Source organism: Rhea pennata, chromosome 1 (genome assembly GCF_028389875.1).
Source record: "Rhea pennata isolate bPtePen1 chromosome 1, bPtePen1.pri, whole genome shotgun sequence".
Taxonomy (NCBI): domain Eukaryota; kingdom Metazoa; phylum Chordata; class Aves; order Rheiformes; family Rheidae; genus Rhea; species Rhea pennata.
This window is the reverse complement of record NC_084663.1, coordinates 52,140,541-52,161,315: the sequence shown is the minus strand read 5'-3', so window position 1 is coordinate 52,161,315 and position 20,775 is coordinate 52,140,541. Positions and strand designations below refer to the sequence as shown.

The following is a 20,775-nucleotide window of genomic DNA, read 5'->3' as shown; positions in this document are numbered from 1 at the left end:
AGTAAAGTTTTGTTTTTGTGATTAACCTCCCTGAAAACCCCAAAGATACAAACCATAAAATTGTAATAAATACTTTAGGTATTCACAATGTTACTGTGAAACTTTTTATACATAAGCAAACAATATTACTCTTAAAATCATTTTGATCTTTTATTGATAATACAAAGTTCGTAGAAGAACATAGAAGCAAAAATTTATTATAGCTACTGCTAGCTTTTATTTTGTGAAATTAAACATGAAAAACAAGAGAACATAATTTAAGTACTTTCCCTCTTCTAGATACCAGCTCCAACTTTATCTATCTCTATCTAATCTGTTATTTAACAAATGATATTGAATTCAGAGTTATTTTTGCTCCTTTTTAGGACCTACAGAACACCAGTGTCAGGCTCTTAACAGTTTCACTTAAATTTATATGCGGTGGTTGATTATGAATACTTTAAATCTCTGGGAAATAAAGTTGGTATATTTATTATCATTAGTGATAATGAATTAGGGAAGGCCACATGCATACACTGTGTGATTATTTATACGCACAACTTCAGCCTATATTATGTGACAGTTGTGATAATATTATGTTGTTGGTGGTAGGTAACTAATAAATATAGCAAAAACATAAATATGACCTTCAAATGGCTCCACTGTAGCAAGCCTTGTACGCTGCCTATTATGATAGCTTAGCATTGATATTTATGATTATCTTTTTATCTTTGAGTAATGGTTCCTGAGACTTCTTAAGCCTTGCATGGCAGCATTTGAAGAACCATTTTTCAATCTTTCACATTATCTATACCATGCCATGCTGAACTTCTCATTTTGCAATTATGAAATAAAACACAAAAAACAAATCAGAACTGCTCAGATTGCATTTTATTTGTTCTTTTCCTATATTTTCTACCACTTTAGTCAATGAGAAAAACTAAGAAAATTTTTGTTAATTCTTCTGTGACCTTCAGGCTTCTGTGAAGTGGTTTGGGCTCTATTTAGTTGTTGTGGGTTTTATTTGTTTGTTGGTTTATTTTTTGCCTCTCTTGCCCGTCTTGATTCCATTCCAGTTTATACAGTTGAGGAATCCACATGACCACAAGAAAAGTCAAATTCCATCTGCACTCCCTCTGCAACACACACAACTGCTTTTTTCCTGTACTGAGACCTGCAGCCCCAGAATGATTCAAGAATGCCAGCTACAGAATCTGAGCAGCATCCAGAGAGGGAGAAGTTACTGCATTCTTTGAGCCTGACACCAGAAGTGTTACCTGGGACTTAACATCCCTAAACCGAACTCCATGCATCTTCCTTTATCTAGCTGATGGTGAAGGGCTAGCTGGTAGATGGGGTTACTGCCTCATGGGAAACTCTGTTTGTCCTTCAGTTCTTGGGTCTATTGAATAGACAGAGCTCACAAGTCCCAGAAATTATTTGTGATAAATATGGGATAGTTTCTAGACAAAGCTCTTCTTCCCTGAGATCATTTTAGTGTCCTGGGTAGACTCATGAGTAGAGTCCTTTGTTAGGGTGCAGTGAGGACTTGTTGCTCCGTAAGGGATGGGGAGCTGGCACCAGAGTCTGATACCTGTTCTAGTTAGATTCCCAGAGGCCAAACATCTGGTTTGGCAAGCCAGCACAAACACACACACACACACACACACACACACAAACACTCTTCAGTAGCAAGCAGTTTATTAGTAAATACTTACAAACAGACCGATCCGATGGTAATCTCGAGAAGGACCACTCCAATGCTCTCTCTCATCGTCTGCATGATGAGAGAGAGAGTCGGCAGGCACAATCTTTTTGGGCGTCCCCGAGGAGGCAACGTGGTCCTCTGTTGTGTAGCAGCTTCCCCCTCCTTTGGAAAAATTCCGGTATTTATGATTATTTGTGGTAGGCAGGAGTCCTGGCACATGGGGCCAACAAGTGCGGGGAGTCTAGCCCAACTCCACCCCGGTTGCATAACCAGGCTATGACACTGCGCACGCGTGCAGACTTATTTCGGGGCCATATTTGACTTTGGGGTCGCTATTTCATTACTCTTCAACTTCTGACCTTCATGTTGACTGCTTCTCATGGTGATTCAGTGGCTGGAAGCCACAGAATCTATATGTAACCAACCACTCTTCTTTCTCACAGATTTCCAAGACCTTGTTAGTTACTTATTTGTATTCCACTTAACACAGTGGTATTGTTCTAGGCACTAAAAAGTTACAACACTAGACCATTCTCACCAAGCATCAGGTAGTACAGATACAAAGTTACAACATGGACCATTCCCATCAAGTATCACGTAGTACCCATAGGATACCCTGCTGTCCCACCACCCCCAAGTGAGGGAACAGGGTAGGCCTGAGGGTGGCAGCTGAGGGTAGCACAGAGCCCAGGCAAGTTTATAATGATAAGCCTGTTCTGAGGCCAAGGCCTGGATCAGGTCTGTTGACTGTAACTAGGGTCAGACATTGCTCACAGTGGCTTGGCAGGGCCATGCAGATGGTGATGGGACAAGTGTTTGGCCCACAGTTTGTGTTTGGGTGGCCTGTGGATGGGCAGGGACAGAACCATGGTAGGGCTGGAGCTGACTCTGCTATGGCACTGCAGGCGGGATTGATGGCCCCAGGCTGGGCTGAAATGGGGGCCTGGGCCTGGGCCTGGTCAGGGTAAGCAATGCTTGAGGGAGTGGGCAGGAACTTGGAGGGCTGGAAGTGCCCTCAGGGCCTTGATATGCTCCTTCATGACCCAACTGTGGGACTGGCTCTCTATCTTTGGGCAAATGGCAAACTGCTTATGTAACGCATCCTGCTAGGCTTTGTCTTTGGACAATGCAGACGTGGCCGTGCTCTTCCTGCTGATCAGGACTGCTCTTTCTGAAGCGATCTCTGCTGAGCAGTGGTGATACAGTGACAAAGATATATGTGATGGTCTACCACTACAACCTCCCCTTCCTTTCCTCTCCTGTGATGCAGTGTTTCCTCAATGGATCGGAGGTCACTTTGATAAAGCAAGAACAAAGAGCCTTGGCTGCTAGATGAAAAATATCCTACACAGTAATGTTTTTAAGTACAAAGCAGTGGGGAAGACTAAACCACTCTTTCCTCTTCCTGGCTATCATGTTAAGGTGACAGCTGATGACACTCACAAGATTCTTCATAAATAGTTATGTTCTTCTATTCAGAGCAGCAATCAGTTTTTTGAACTTTATATCAGGCATCATTTTCACCATATTAATGGTCTAATTAGCATGAACCTGTTGGCAGACTCTCATTTGAATGCAAAGATGAAACTGTGAGTTGCAGAATCAGTCCAAAGTCTCGATAAACATCATGCGGGAATATCCTGACACTAACTAGTGTCAGGCTTTGAAAAGAAGTGCCAGATATTCTGCACCAAGGAAGGGATGATATGAGGTCTTTATCACAAGGCTTTCTAATTCCTTTGGGGTAGGGGGTTGATTTGTATATTTTCCTCCAGTGTGCTTCAGGTGATGAGGGCAGAGAGAAGGGACTGGTCGGTCAACCCTGCCTGACTGGCATATTCCTGGTTTTCAATTCAGACGATCCTGTCAATAAAAGCCTCTGGCCTTTTCCTTTTCTGCCAGACCTACACGAACAAAACAAACACAGCATGAGTCCTGTTTTCCTTGCCCCTCATACATTCTTTCTCAATGATGCATCATTATGATGAACAATATTTCTTGAAGAATTCCAAGTTACTGGTGTGTAGCATCCTTTTCTAGTTGAGAAAATTGATCTTAAAATGGGAATAAAAAGGTTTACTCCATATACAGCTCATTCCCACTCTATGAATCTCTTTAAAGAGTATAATGAGGTCAGCATTATACAACTGACTGATTCTTAAATGCCTGGAAAAATCAATCAAAATTGTCCATCTCTCCTGACCTATTATTCATCTATAGATACTGTTTCACATCTCTAACTTCTTTATAAAGGTCCTTGGGGGTTTGGTTCCTTGCATGTAAATTATTAATTTGTTATGCATACGAGAAGTAAAGAAAATAGTATCTGATGTCTCATCTGATGCCTCATCTCTGCAGCTCTAAACTATACTGTACAGATGCCAGCAAGGCTTCTTTGATACGTAGAAGAATAAATGGAGACATATTAAATCTGCAAAACTTGCTAGTTTTGTCATTGTTTTTAGTATTTTCTTTTTATAATATAACTAGAGTATTTGGTTAGGCACCACTGAATCTCTTCAAGATACCTTTTCTGAATGAAGCACCTGGAGAAGAAGCTAGTCTTAAAAGTCAGAGGTTTGCATGATTGCTGGGAAATTCAGGTGAAATATACATATATATGTATATATATACACACACACACACTCACACACACATACATATATAAAAATTTATAGCCATATTATGGAAGTTTCTGTCAGCACACTTTTCTTCTTTTCATCTGGACTTTTTTATTTTTTTCTTCTGTGTTGTGTTGCTGAAGCAGGAACCATCCCATCTTTGTGCTGAGCCACAAACAGACCCAGGAAAAGTAATGCAACTGTTTAGGCAGGGTTTGCTGCCTGAACAACTGTTCCATCTTCCTCTGGAAGAACAGATAGCAGGATCCATTTTGTTACTATTTGTTTGGTGCATCATTTGGAAGGATTTGGCATATCTCGGATGGAAATAAATCTTAGGATTGCTTTTTCCTTTTTTAAGCTGGAAATGAATATTGCTTATAAAAGGGATAAAAAGGATAATTATCTCACTTGGTTAATTAAGATGAATGTAACATTCAATTAGGAAGGAGTTTATCCAGAAAACTTAAAATCATGTTCAATAGGGAATGAAACTGCATTGAATACTGAACACGTGTGAACGAACTCGGCGCGTGGCTTGCAGTTCTGACACCCGGGAAGAGCACAGCATGCAGGTGTGCCAAGCCTTGGGGCGTGCAGGTAGCTAAGCGTTTAATCGGGAGGAATTCCTAAGGGACGAGGCCGCCAGCCACGGCCCCGGGAGACGCCTTCGCGCCGCGTGAAGGCCATCAAGGCGACGCGGGTGGAAAGACAAGGCGCGCGGAGGGAAGGCGGCGGGGGCTGAGAGAAGTGCGGGCGGCCGGGCCACCAGGAGGCGCCGGCGGAGGCGGGCGGCCCCTTTCGAGGCGGCCGCTCCCGAGGGGCTGAGAGGGCGCTGGGGGGCGCCGGCCGTCGCCCTACGCCGTGCGGCCGGGGCCGCTCCCCGCGCTGGGCGGCGGCGGCGGCGGCGGCGGCGACTCTGTCCCGCCCCGGCACCGCCCCCGGCTTCTGTCACTAGGTGATGGTGCAGCCAAGATGGCGGCGGGCGCCGAGTGAGGGCGAGCGGAGGCGGCGGCTCCGCTCCCGGCGGTCTCCCCGGCGCGGGCCCGCGGAGGCGGAGGAATGAGGCGGTTCCGCGGCGGCCGGTTGTCGTGAGGGGGCGCGGGCAGGCATCATGGCGGGGATTATCAAGAAGCAGATTCTGAAGCATCTCTCCAGGTCAGCACGGCGCCCGGGCGCCCCTGCCCGGGCGGGGGTTGGGGGAGGGAGCTGAGGCGAGGTGGGGGGCTGCGGCTCTGCGCGCCGCTGCTCCGGCGCGGAGAGGCTCCGCGTCCCCAGGGCCTGGCGGGGGGACCGGGCTTCACTCGGTCCACGGAGGGCGGAGCCGGGGCCGCCTCCTCGGGGTGACTGTTTCGAGGCAGAGGGGGCGGGCGGCCGCTTTTGCGGGGCTCTCCCGGGGTGACAGGCTTAAAGACGGCCATGACCCCCCGTCGCTCGACGCCGAGGGGAGCTTCCCCCCCGCCACACACACACGCCGCCACCGGCCGCCCCAAGGGGAAGAGGGGTCTCGGTCTGGCGGGCGCGAAAGGGAGTCCCCGAGGGGGTCACTGCTGGGGTCTCGGTCGCGCCGCCGCCGGGCAGGCGGAGTCGGGTTGCGTCGTCCTCCCGCTGCCCGCGGCGGCGGTGTGTGGCGGGCGCGGCGGCGACCCCCGCGCGCGCGGCGGCGGCGCAGCGGCCCCGGCCGTTGACAGGGCGCCTCGCGGCGCCAACGGCCGCCGGGGCAGACGGAGACCACGAGAAAGAGGGAAAGACGGGGAACAAACAAACAAACACACCTCCCTCCGCCCCAGCCTCCCAAATTAAAACTTGGAGGGGAAAAACCCCTTCACGCTTCGTTTACCATGTGCGACAGCCTGCGCTCTCGCACGGTGCCAGGTGAGGGGCACGCAAAGGGTTGGAGTAACTTCTGCATTTCCTGGGTAACTTTGATGGTATCCAATGTGCCTTATGGTAAAAATAAGTACTACTATAAAACGCTGTGGTTGTGAATCACCTTATGCAAACCTGTGCTTGGAAGATTAAGAGCTGTGGAGAGTACACAATGGTGACACCTGGTTAATACAATTAAAAAAGCAACAGTTTAGTCTCTTGTATTTTGTAAAAACAGACTGAAGTACCTGCCTATATGATCTGCCACAGTACCCCAGATTGTCATTCTTTGAGATTTATTTGTATGATTAAAAAATGCAATCTGAAATGTTGGACCCTTATTGCCATACATATTTTTTTTTCAAAATGTTTCTTCTGAGTCTAAATTTCCAAAAGGTATTTATTTTCTTCAGTGCTAATAAATGGTTCAGAGAAAAACAAACAACACAAATGACACTTTGTCATTTGACAAATCCATTGGCAGTGTACAGAGATAGCAGAGTCTGAAATGAGAATTTTTTTATCTATCCCTTAAAGACTGATAGTTACAATGTAAGAAGCAGTAGTAATATAATTTTTCTTTTCCACCCTTTTTGTGAGATTTTGTAGCTGGGAATGCTGGTACAGACATCTTGCTTTCACCTGAATACAGCTGAGCACTCTGAGAACAGAAATGGAATACTAAGATGTCGTCTGCCTTGAGTCACTTTTCTAATAAGAAATGTGCATGAAAACATGGACTTAGTTAAAAGTCTGACTGATACTATGATCCTATGAACTGAAAGTGCTATTTAGGAAAAGAGAAATGAAATTTAGTTTCAGTTCTACAGGTTAAGGTCTATAATGTGTCTAGTAACTGGGCATGAGTAGTGTCACCTGTTCTTATCTCTTTTTTTTTATTCATCTGCTGCATATATTAGAATCAACCACTTTTTAATGTTGATAATTTTGTTTTCTTGTGTTTTGTGATGGTGCTTATTCAATAATGCTAGATTAATTGTTCAAAGTTTGTTTTTTTAAAAAAAAAAATGGCATATCACTGTCAATCTGCATTTTGCATTTTGAAATTTAGGCTTTTGAGCCATCTTACATTTGTATTAAGATAGTATTTTTGATAAGCAAAGTGTGGACTGACTCCTGACTATGAGTGTTTTTAATCATATGACCAGATACTGTCTTTTCTCCCTATAGAAGTGGTGTTTCACTGATTGCAGAAATTGGTTATGCAGGAGATCAGAACTCAGATGGCACAAGTACCTGTAAATCTGGCAGTTTTTAAATGTCAAGAGTTTGTTTTTCAGCCACAGAGATAGCTTTGTTTTTGATTTCTTGATTTCTTTTAATATGTATTTCTTAAGAACTGTGGTTAAAGTAGTGTTTCACACACCATGATATTTCAATCTGGAGCTAAATACATAAGGAAGTTACTGCAACACTAAGAATGATCAGGGGCATTTTCACTTTAGACTGTATTGCTCTATTGTTTCCTGTTCTGCAGTTCTCATAGTTCCTCTAGACTGATGCCTGTTTGCCATCTCCAAGAAGGCTGCTGCTATTAGTGGCAGGATGGAAATGTACTGGAGAAAGTCCACAAATAATAAAGGAAGAGTGGAAAGAATTATCCAGTCATCTTGATTTACTTTCCTTTTATGGTTCCTCTCTTTTTACTCTTTTTTTGGTGATTATATTCCTCTTTATGTTTAAACAAAACCAAATACTGTTTGTACATATAGTTTGTACTTGAAAGAACAAATAGAAAATATGATCTTATGCTTTCAGTTACAGAGAAGTACTTTTTTTTTTTTTTTTTTTTTTTTTTTTTTTGTCACAGATCACTGATTTGGCAATATTTTCTGTTAAGAATGCTGCAGTATCTGTACCTGTGTGTGTTAGCAATTTTTAGCATTCTTCTAGCTATCTAGACACCATCTACAGAAAATTAATAGCATAATTTGTTTGTTTAAGCAGTGTAACTCTCATTTAACAGTTTGCAGTGCTTTTACACGGTGTGATGTTTACACTAGTGTTGTGAAGGAGACTTACTCTGCATTTGTTAGCTAGGGAAACTTTTACTAGGGTACAAGTTGTTAAGGTCTGAAAAAGTGAAGGGGGAGACCCAGACTGCCTTTTGGAACAATTTTGGTACCTAAATTGCTGAGCTTTTCTAAACCTTTGTAAAAGGTTTTTCTTATTGACTCATTACAGTTTAGAAACAGTGAAGATGCATAGAGCTCATTTGTTCTATTTGTAAAAATTTGAGTGTTGTGTCAAGGGCTGTGATGAGTTTTTAGATTTTTTTATTTATTTGTTTGTTTTTCTTTTCTTGCAGTCTTTTCAAAACTTTATAAAGCACATTCCATGTCTTCAACATATGTTGTTTTTCTCCAAGGCTTTAGAAAAACTTGAGGAGAAGAAAGAGGAGAACAAAATACGTTTTTCTATTATTCTCAATATTGTGGTGCTTGAGACTATATGGTGTCTGCCAAGCTGAAGAGATGAATGCCTCTTTTAGAGGCTAGGTGCTTTGAATGATGTATAGGTGTTTGCCAGCTCCTTACTTGTTGTTAGATCCCTCCCCCCCTGCACCCTTTTTTTTTTTTTCTGCTAATGTGGATCTTGAAGTGTCTTTGTTTCATAGTATAGCTGCCCTAAAATGAAACCAATATACCTAAATAATGGCATCATCAATTACAAAGGCAGGAATAAGATACAGTGCCTTGGACTTTTCTATGTAGTGCCAGGATCATTTACTTGTGTTGTTTCAGAATCTTCCTTAGTGATCTGAAACACATGTTCAGTCTTGATGTGTGCAACTGCATGCCTTCATGAATGAGAAATTTTTGTTAAACAACATCTTTTCTTTCAAAATTTTCTGTGGACTTCTCTACTAGGATAAGCACAATATCCTTCTTAGTGTTACTTCTTTTTCTTTGGTTAGGCTTTGTAGACAAGTATATAAAACTATTTTTTACAGTAGTACTGTATATTGCACTATGTAAGACTACAGTAGTGTACATATTGTGCATGTCAAATTTGCATCTATGTGGAATTGTCTAAGTAGCCCTAATGAATATGACACTCTTCAGTTTATCAGTAATAACATATATCTTCAACTTAAATACATTTTTGTTTGAATTTTATTTGCTATCTTCACAAAAAAATCAGTAAGGTTTAAAAAAGTCTAGTGTGGCAGAAATCTGTATCATTTTCAGTTTGAGTGAGAAGCTGATGTTCTGCACAAACAGCTTTTATAGACTCTTCAACTCAAGCAACTTTTGTTTTCCTGAAGCAATAGATGTAAAACTACTAAGTTTTTTATTAAAAGAAAATTGCAGTATAGTCTGTGTGACAAAACTATTTTACTTCATAATTGCAAAATCATTCTAAAATGCATATGAAAATTGTATTACAGCAGCACTGGCTGTCAGGAATCAGCAGATTTTGCTGTAGACAATGGTATCATACACCTTCTGGTACAGTTTTACTGATATGCCTCCTACCTAAATATTTGACCTGCATATCACACTTTTTATACCACTAGGTAAGATATGTCTGTTGGTAAAGGATGTTCCCATCTCAAGTGGTGTAATATGACTTATTTTAGAATCTACCAGTGCAAAATAAGTTATTTATACGGTCAGAATGGACTAGTTTCTTCTTGTAACTAACCAAAGTGTGGAATGATCTTTGAAATGTCCAGCTTCTACTTGTACCAGAAGAGGTGGGATTTTTGCTTATTTCCTCTTTCTTTTTTTATTTTACCTCTATGTCATTTTAGTTTTGTGAAAGTGTCCAATTGTAATAGTTCTGGAAATACAGCCAAAGATGGCAAATGTGGACAATTTTCCTAGAGTAAGCATAAACAGGTTCTGTACTTGTGCTGAGCTTTTTACAGGATGTATTCTATGTGACTGACTTCATGGGCTTGTGAAAATTTCAAAACACAGTATAGGCAGAATAATAAATGCTCACGGACTTGTGTTAGCATAACTGAATTTATCGTAAACAAATGCTGCACCTAGTGAAAGAATGAGTGAAAAAGAATAGGTTGGGTAGTAAAGCAGAAATACTTGAGACCACAGAGGAAAAGGAGGAGAAAGAACAGCATAAAGTTTGATTATAGTCCTATATTTCTTAACTTCCATCCCATTTTAAATTCATTACTTCTAGCATTTAAATGGCAATGTCATACTAACAATTTCGTCAATGTAAATGTGTTGGAAGTATTCTGATCAACATTAAAAAAAATCAATAAATGTTTTTCAGCTGAAATGGAAAGCTTTCATTTTGTTGTATTTCTATCAGTAATTTCAGATATTTTGATTGCATTTTAGACAGTTGTAGCAGAACATCATCTGCCAAAAAGCCAAACTGAAATTACTGTGATGCTTTACTTGTTGTTTTATAAAGATATTTTAGAAATAAAACAGAGATAATATATTTGCTGCCTGAATTCTCAATCATTACCTTCATCACTGTTAATTATCTTTTAATATATCTGTAAAATCCTGTAAGTGGCTACTCAGAAAAGCCTGTTAAGATTTCAGTAGCATTTGGGTTAATAAACTCACAGAACTTACCTTTCGTTTTTTTGATGGGTTTACATTATTTTTGCCTATTCCCCCCCCCACATATGTTAAATCTAAATGCTGATTCTGCAAAAATCTTACAGGTACACTTAAGTACTCTTGGAGTTTTGTAATGAAGTCGAACAAGTTTTTGTGTGCGTATTATAAATTAGTCAGTAGGATTTTACTTGCATAATATTTGGTCATTTGCTTTGAAGCATGTCTCATGATAGTTTTATTGGGAAATAAGCTGAAAGTGATATTGAAGATTACTTCCTATACAGGTAGCTTAGTGCAAAGAATTCTCAGAGAGAAAGTATATTTAAGTAAAACTTGTGAGGAATAAAACTGTGTCTTATGTTCAAAGGATTATGGAATGAATAAAAATCAAAATACCAAGTTTCAGAAAATATACTTTGGGGTTGTATTTTACACTGAAGAGATATGTCTTAACTCAGAGTAAGAGGGATTTTTCAAAGTATATTTTAATTTCTATTTTCTTGTACAAGCATACTAAGCAAAGGAAATCAGATAATATCTGATGAAATATTAACAAGTATAAAGACTTACAGAAAATGATTTGCTTCACAGATTTTTGTCAATTGTGGAAAAAATTGCAAGCAAGTAATCACATTGTGGATGCCTGGTGGCTGCTGAGGAACCCAGTTTTTTTTGATTTGTAGTTCCAATAGCAGTTCTTTTATGCTCCTGGTAATCCTGTGGATCTAGTGCTAACTAGAGTTCAGATCTCTTCATTTGGTGATCAAATGTCGTGTGTTTGTAAGAAGAAATGGAAGAGGGATGTAAGAAGTATAAGAGCTCCAACTCGGGCTGAGGTTTTCCAGTACTTTCAGGCTTCCTGGTGTGGAAGTAAATCTCTTGTGAAGCAGGTCCTCAGCACAAATTTTGCGGCAGTCCTGCCATGCAACTTGAGAATACAAGAGCTTTTATTTTCTCAGACTAGTTGGCTTCTTGTGTTTCTTTGACTTCTGGGAAAGCAGCTTTGGCAGCCAGCTACCCAGATTTCTAGAAGTTATGTGGTTGCTTAGTTCTGGAACTTCTCGTGTTGTAGCTGCTCCATTGCCGGGGATCTGAAGAACTTAAAGAAATAATCATCTGTGATTAAGCATCTGTAATTCAGATCTGTGATGAATCTCTTAAATGAATCACAGCAAAATACCTACAAAGGGAACTATCCAAATGCTAGGATTCTGTTGTACCCAACAGGCTATAAGAGTGAGAATTAATTACATTTAGACTGAAACCTTTCAAAATAAGGACAGTTAATGATTTTTTTTCCTATTCATTTTTATTTAAAATTATCACAGGGTTTTCCAGTTTAAATATCTCATTTTTTTTTTTAATTTTTGAGAAGCTTAAAGTCCTAAACTTACATCATGTAAAGTCAGGCCATTGAACATGCAGGGTTTTTAGCACTGCCAAAAATATAACAACAAATCCAAGAAATCATATTCCCTTACCTCTATAGAGTACTGTATCTTTAGCGTGACTTCTAAACAGGTGTAGTTGAGACACTGAATGGGAACAAATAAATGTAGGTCGAGAAATTGCAGGCTAGGCAAAACGAAAATTATATCCTGTTTAAAATTATGTTAAGAGCCTCTTTTGTGCCTCTCTGGGATATCTTCCTTCTCACATTCAGAATGTGCTTACTGATTATCTCTGAAGCCACTTAGCTAGATTCTATAGGCTTTTTCTGCATGATTGGAATTTTCTGTATAAGCTGTTCATGTGAATAGTTGCAGTATTATAGCATCAGGCGGCAATAGATACTCTCATGAGACTTTACCTTTTAAACAGATCTATTTCCTTTTTATTTATATAATGTTATAAAGTATAAGAAGCTGTTATAACTGCAGTTGTCTAGCTAAAATTCTCTTACATTATTGTATCACTCCTTTTTCCCTTTGAACTTGATCCCTTGTGTGTCCCCTGTGTCCCGTTCCCTGCAGCGATCCCTGCTGGCTGTGGTGGAGATTGGTTTGCTGTGAATATCCTTACTACCAAAATGAGTACAAGAAGCTTCTCAGAAACCGTGGCAACTGACCACTTGCTTTCACCAGGAATAGGGGCCTTTTGTCTGAATTCCTTGCCCTCAGGTAACTTCCCCTCTCCCACCCTTGTAGATTAACTATAAGAGGTGGTGTACATTTATACAAATTTGGGACTGAAACAAGACCTGTGAACTGTTAATTGAGTTTTCTCTGTCTTTTCTTTGTTTTTGTAACTTCAGCAGAGTAAATGCTTGCTGTGCTGTTTTAAGTGCTAAGTTAAATTTGCAAAACTGGTTTATGAAGTAAACCAACAATACGGATTATAAACATAGTTCGTATGTGTAATTTCTGAATGTAATCTTTTAGGTGCTTTCCTATACCTTCAGATAGTTGATATTTGTTATTTATCTTTTTTACACATTTAATTCCTTTGTCCTTAATGTTTATTATCTCTATATTGATAGGTATTTGAAGGATCACTTAGTTCTTCAGCTAGTTTACATGATGGAATAGCTGGTTACTTGACTTTTTTTTTTAATAAAGTAGATATAACGCTTAAATGTAATGTCTTACTGAAAAATCTCATTCTGTTCCAAAATCTAATCAGTTAGCATTAATAAGAACTGCTAATGTCACATAAGTAAATGGTGCAGTATCCAAAAAGCAGATACAGTGTAATGCTTTTGCACTGCCCCTTTAGTTCTTAATTTAAATTTATAATTTTATTTAGAATCAAGTGACTTTTCATTATGTTAGCTACAAGATGTTATATATTGAGTGGAATGTAATAGTTTCTGGGTATAAGCCAATTGTCAAAATGGATTTCTTAAAATTTGATCTCTTTTCTTGTGCTGCCTGCAATACAGATACTTGTATATACTTTGCCAGATATATTTTAATATTTAGGAATTTGATTTAGTAGTTAGGAATTTGGTGTTTTCTTCTACTCAGCATAAGCATTGAGCTCTGACATGTATAGGATTGTCATGTTTTAAAACAGTTTTATTTATTGCTAATTTCTATGTTTATATAAGTGCTACATGAAAAGACTTGTGGAACAGAGAAGCTAATATTGGTTCATGTGAAGTTTTATCATAAATGAAACAAATTTACTGAGTAATGTTTTACTTACAGGATGATTGCTATTCATGCAATGTAAGCTCCTTGTCTTTGTGCATTGTCTGGATATGTCTGAGCATATCTACCTCATTATCATGCCTCATAATTAGAAAACAGCCATTGATGACAGCAGCTATTTCTGTTGGGTCTATTTGTACCTGGAGAAGAATTAATACAGTTTTTCTAAATAGAAAGTAATTCTATAATAATACATATGAGAAATTAACTTATTAGGGGGAAATTTATATACAATAAAATTAAGAGAGTTGGTAGGAATGTCAATATTTGAGAAAGTATGGGATGGGACTTTGAGTTAGTGGATTAGCATATTAAGCTGAGAAGAGCTGGAATTTACTTTGCCTTTAGGAGGTCAGTTGGAGTAGGAGTCCACACTGAAGTCCCTTATGTGTAGTGATGAAATGGAAGCAACTATTTGGAAAACCTCAGCAAAGCAGACATGCTATTCAGGCATCCCGCCTCATAGGATGGGAAAGGTTGTATAATGTTGCACCAGACACCTTACAGAAGTGTGGGCTGGTTGTTGGGTCAGGATCCTAATTGGTGATTTGCTTGGTGGGGGAAAAAGGAAGATCTGGTTTTGGACTATGATAGGTTTGAAATGCCTGATGGAGCATTAGGTGGTTTGGATCCTGTAGCCTGAGAGGTCTCACCTGAGCTATAGAGGTGTAAGTAGTGTCATGGTCTTGTTTGGTGTGCTGTGAACCATGGCGAGCAGAGAACAGTAGATCTAGGCTGGGCCTTCAGATATGGCAATGCTCTGTCCTGTTTGTAGAGGAATGGCTTGTGAGCATCTCCACAAGGTGGTGTGCGGCAGATCATCTTGGGCCTCACCATGTTGGGCATCCAGTGAATCATACAGGGTTTTCAATCTTGTACTCAGCCACCAAATGTACACCTGGCAATTCTGCAGAAGTTCCACACTCAGTTAAATAGAGCATGAGGCATAGTTGTGATGTGACCACATCCTCCGTGGGTTAGCCCCATCTCCTGCACACCTTGTTGTCAGAGGGAAGAAGGTGCCAATCTGGTATCATACATAGTGTGGAGTGTTCTTGAAAAATCTACTGTTACATACAGCTGCTGCTATTGGTATTGAGACTCTGAGTCTCCTGTGATTCTCCATAGCTTGTAGCATTAGGGACCTACATTCTGATAGGGACCACCTGGAAGGAAAAGGTGCGGCATTTGGTAATCCATACTGTACAAAATGTTGCTGATATAATTGACCACTGAGTAAAGTCTGGAGGATGACCTCTCAGACTGCCACAGTTTTACCCATGACAGGTTTGTGTATTAGTTACACACTGGCACATACAGTTACACATAGTCACAGTGGTGAGATTTTACAGTGCTTTACATGTTCTTTTCCTGGTGCAGATTGTGAGGATGCCACTGTGGATTTTTTTTTTTTCTTTTTAGTCCAGAAATATTAAAATTTATCCTCACAAATGTTCCCTGCCTAGTATAGTATACGTATTCTTACCTTCAGTAAAAAATCTAAAGTGCTTATGTGTCTGAAAGTGTGGCTTGTTAATCCTACTGTGTTGTACCAAAAAAAAAAAAAAAAAAAAAAAGTAAGTATTATTTTAAAAACCCTGCCACATGAATGCATTAATTCTTTTTAAATTCTGTTAAGCTTTTGATTTTGGTACTGTATTTTATCCTGATGTTTCATGATCCTTAAAATGTTGTTTGATGAATATTTTCTTCTATTGATTTTAAATGTATTCCCTTTTAGTTTCATGTAGGATAAATGAGCACCCAATCAGCTTTTGTGCATTATTCATTACTTTGTCATTAATGTTTCTTTTTATCCTCTGCATTCTAAATCAGTTTTAGTATTTTCAGAAATGAATATAGTATCCAAGATGAGGGCATGCAGTCATAGCTTATGATGATATTTAGTACTACTTTGAATTCATTCTTTATACAGGATAGTACTTGTTTGTACCCCCGGTAGCTTTTGATCAGATTGTATCTTCTAATTTTATTTTCTAAAAATGTATGTTTTAATTAGAACTTGACAATTTTTATGAATTATTTCTTCAAGTGTCCAATACTTTGTATTGCCAGTGAGGCAACTGCTTTTGCAAAGCCATTAGCTGATGTCTCAGGTTCTTCAGAAAGTCAGCTTGCTTTAATATTATGGTCAACTTTTACATGTCTTATCTCAGTCTATGGAGCTAAAATTCATCTACTCCAAATCTTATATAAACCATAGTTAATGGCTTCATGCTAGGTGAAATACTATTTTAATACACTGCATTAAAACTAGAACATCCCTAAGAAAGCCAGGATTCATTCAAAGGCTTCTGTTACTACACAGTTTACCACCTTTTTCTGCATTGCTAATATATTCAAATGTTTATAGATTTTTACATATCCTTTTGACATATGAGATACTGACACTCTTGTAGTCTCCTGACCAGTTTCTATATCACTGAGCCCCTATCACATGGTTAAGTTTTGTAGCAACTTTTGTGGTGGTTGTCTTAGTCAACCTTTTTTTAAAGAACCAAGAAATTATATCAACTGGCTGATTATATTCTTGTTTCTTATATTTGAAGGATTAAAATAGACTTCTTTTATAGAAATTGCATTTGTTTGTCTCTGGCTCACCACTTCCATGCAAGCTTCTCATTGTTCTCATTCAATACAGGTCTATCGCTTGTTGCATCTGTAAAGTCTGTCATCTTTCTTTGCTTAATGACAGTGAAATCTTTTTAATCCTATGTGACTGTTTTATATCTGTCCTATTCTTTCTCTTCTTTCCTCTCACATTTGGATCAAAAAATGTAATGCTATTCAGAGCTCTTCTGAATGTCATCATGCTTAATGTTATTGGTATGTAGAGCTGTTCTTGTTCTAGGGAGTCTGTTTTCTTTTCTCCTCCTAGACTTGGATCTAAATGGATCTAAGCTCCTTTGTACTTTGGCTTAACTACTGATGTGCTGCTATTGTGAAAACTGTAACAATGGTTCCGAACTCAGTATTTGCATGTGAAATTTTGTTCAAGAGACTTTGATGTTGCTTCTGGCTACAGGAAATAAACATAGAGAGGAAATTATTATGTTGTTTGCAGCATGTTATTTGGTGGGTTTTTTTCTTTTTTATTCCTTGTTTTTGGCTTAGTGAAAGGTGGGAGGAGCACTAATTTGGGAATTTTTCAGACCAAGTCAGCTGTTAAAGTCGCCTTTGTTTTGTGGTATTATACCAAATGAGAAGAACTTGCTCATAACAGTAGACACTCTGATCTCTCTTTTTTCTTGTAACAGATTTGATGAACAGTTGGTTCTGTCCTCCTTCGGTTTAAATGTGAAATCTTAAATTTCCAAGTGATACTAGGCCTCCCTCCCTCTTTTACCTAGAATTGTGGAAACATATATCTTTCTCAGAACTACAGTTAAGAAATGAGATTGTTTCTTACTTCAGAAATTGTATGGAATTCCTTAATGATCTAAAAAGTTGGTTCAGTCAGATTAAATTGTGGAGAGGGGAAAAAGTTGTCTGTCTTTTCCATTTCTACTATTTTGTTGTTGATGCAGTTGCCAGTTCTTGTTAGGAGATACTGTCCTTTTCTAGAGCCTATTTGTTTGAACTATTCATTTTTTTGAAAAGTTCTAGTTCCTGACACAGAGATAGACAATATTAAATCTAAGATGTGCCAATTTTTTTTTGTTTATCATGATTAGAGCATATATATAGGAACAAGTTATTGAAAGAATTTTACTTAAAAAAAAAAAAAAAAAAAAAGGCGAAGGGATATGATAGTACCAGCAGAATGGATTATATATTCAGTAGATTTGCAAAACATCTGAGAATCCCATTCAAAATGGGAACCAGACTTTAATTATTTCTGTATTAAATCCAGAAGTTGGAATTTCAGTTGAACTTGAAAAGCCATCTGGTATCCTCTTGAAACCTTTGTGGAACAGTAATCTACGCTTCATGTGATCTGTGGCATTTTTTTTAAGCATAAGCTTGTACTTTCAGAGTTTTACTTCTACCCTCTCTGTTTTCTCTAGTTTTTCATCTTGACTGTCAAACACTGTGGAGAACTCTGTTCAGAGCTCCAAGCCTGTGTTGTCACAAACAAAACTCTAGATTTTGCATCCTCTGTGTCAAGTTTTAATTCTTTTAAATACAACTCTGGATACTATTAATTCCAGTCCTAACAAAATATGACTGTAGCTTATTGCACCACCTATGACTCTTACTACTGTGCTGCTATTGTGCAGTCTTTCATACTTTTCACTAACCTCCTAATAAGTACTCTGTATATGAAAATTGAACTGTCAACCTGCATAATAATATTCAACATATGTGTGTGTATTTGTGTATGTGTACATATATACACACTTGTGTGTGTATATATGTGTATATGGATGTGTACACACATATACGCATGCACATACACACAGACCTAGGTCACTTGGACAAAATTGTTTGTGGTATGGATAGCTTCATATTTCCTGATTCTTGAATTTAAAGTCTCAAATATTTTATAGCATTAATCTAGTTTACAGAATTGAATATTAAGCTGAATTGAAATCGACATTACGGATACAGTAATTCAAACCACAGAATATATACTTTGAGAAAGGAAGGATGGTTTTTAAAATTTAATGCTTTAGGTTTGTGAAGTTGAAACTAAATCAATGAAAATATTTTTGCTAGGAGTATCTTGTGGTATTATCAGACCAAGCGCCTGCCTTATCTGTGCATTGATGTTTAACTGCAGCAGTGTAACAACATGACAAAAAGCCTTGGTGAACTCAACTATGCTCTTAGTTTTATTCTGTTTCTCTTGCTCTTCCTTTTAACTTTCTCTATTCTCCTTCCTTATTCAATTTTTGTACCAAGTTACAGGTATTAGCACTCACTTTGTTCCCTAGAAAGGGAACATTGGTCAGGAGTTCATGGAAGGTTGCAAAGGTAAATGGCCCTGTTCTGTAGACCTTTGCTCCCTATTTGACACAATCTTTAGAGTGAGCTAGTTACTCCTTAAGGAATGAATGCTAAAGTGAAAAACAAATCACAAGTGTTTGTGTGTAGGGAAGGTATTTGCAAGTGCCAAGTCAGAGAGAACAATGTAGGCATATGATGAAGCTGGTTACATTCCTAATTCCAAATAATAATTTGGAGACCTCTTATAGAGGTAGAGAATTTTTACTATATGAAATATGATAAAGATTTCAAGTTACTGTATCTCAGAATAACAAGATTTTTCATTAGTTTTATGAGAAATACCTCTCCACTTTACATAAAAATTTTGTAAGAAATGTAATAACCTAGCAAGTTCTGAAAGTTTAAGCAATTGAGCATTCCACAACCAAGGGATATAATGTTTTTTTAAATGCAGAGAAAATTTGCCAGCCTCGGAGGCCTAATGTCTCCTTTTCAAACTTTGACTGACAATAAATATTTCAAAACATCTCCAAAGGCATTGTTAACATCTGAGTTTATTTTAGAAAAATATTAAAATGTTATTTAACAAAAAAATTTTAAAGTAATATTATTTAAGGTTAAATTCCAAATCAGTGGTGGTTATACCAACTCGTAGCAAGATCAGTGCTGAATTAGAGGTATGTCAACCTGTAGGTGGTACATGTTCTCCCTGAGTCTCTATTGACTGAATACAAAGCAGAAAGTAAAGTCAAAGCAGCGTGGCTTGGTGGAACATGTCCTGATTGGATGTACCATGGGATACTAGAACAATACAGTATGGAGAGATGTGTTATCCTAAGGGTATTTTTTTGAATTCAGAATGCCATTCTTTTTATCCTTTGGCTTATCTTTTAATTTTGTCCATGAAGTTCTGAATTCTGTATACTTCCATGGCTTTTGTCTCTCTCCCAGACTAACTGGTACAATCACATTTTGTTTTCCAGGCTAGCTGCCTATATAGGCTGACTTCCAATTTTTGGGGGTAAGTTAGAGGCCACCATGTAAGCTAAGGGGTTTTCCTGTTATTTGAGATTGTATGAAACAGTGCTAAAGTGCTGAAAATATCTGAGAGAGAAACAAATACATTCTATAGAACAACTGAGTTTACAAGAAGGAGGGAATTAGCAGAGGAACTTGAAATATCTTGACATCCTCTGGGAAAAATTGGCTCCAGGCAAAGCAGGTGGAAGATGTTGTGTGGTTGTCACATACTATGAAGTTACTCTGGGTTTTGGAAAAATGCCACCGTCTTCCCCAGTATCTGCTTATCAACCACATTCCCCCTGTGGAAGTGAAATGGAGATAATCTGCTACTAGAAGTGCCTAAACCTGAAATACTTGCTTACAACTCACCTTTTAATGTTTCTTTTGTGACTCCTGAATTGGAAGGCGTCACCTGCCAGGTTGTTGTACTCTTGCATTGGTCTGTGTTGACAGTTCCTGGCTGCAGAAGAGGACAGGTAATAAACTCAAGCAAAGCTCTTGGAAGAGCTTTAAAAAAAAAAAAAAAAAAAAAAAAAAAGATGCAGGAGGAGGGAAAAAGCATCATTTACTGAAATTGCCTTCCTTGTCTTTCTGCCCCTTTTTGGGAAGGACTGGCTCCTGTTTTGGCTGTCTGAAGCATCATTGTTTTGCTGGATATCAGAAATAACTCAAAATTGGCTTTGCTGTTTCTGTTCTCCTCCTGAATAGTATTTTGGTGTCTTTCTTACTGTGAAGCTTGGAAGTGCATTCCTGTAGATCCTCTGGGTTTCAATATGATGTGTCTGCAATTGAACCCAAATTTGCCTCCAGGCTTCTGTGGCATAGCAATAGGGAATCCTGAGAGGAGTTAATCCACAGAGCACCAAAGTCTGATGAGTCACTGAGCTGTGGCCTTATCCTGCTGCTTCATATCTTTTGTCTGGGTACATTTTGCAGTCTTTGCC

The 20,775-nt window shown here is 38.8% G+C and overlaps 1 protein-coding gene across 8 annotated transcripts in view; it reads left to right on the top strand.

Moving 5' to 3' along the window:
* The first annotated feature begins 5,287 nt into the window (after positions 1-5,287).
* The window catches only part of BLTP3B (bridge-like lipid transfer protein family member 3B), a 63,382-nt gene continuing 47,894 nt past the window's right edge, over positions 5,288-20,775 (top strand). For all 8 annotated transcript variants that reach the window (XR_009959706.1, XR_009959704.1, XM_062585843.1 and 5 more), the window contains exon 1: positions 5,288-5,466. Coding sequence is in view for 6 of the 8 variants with exons in the window: in XM_062585843.1 (XP_062441827.1) it covers positions 5,423-5,466 (44 nt within the window). In the remaining 2 variants the exon portion in view is untranslated. The remainder of the gene's footprint in view (positions 5,467-20,775) is intronic.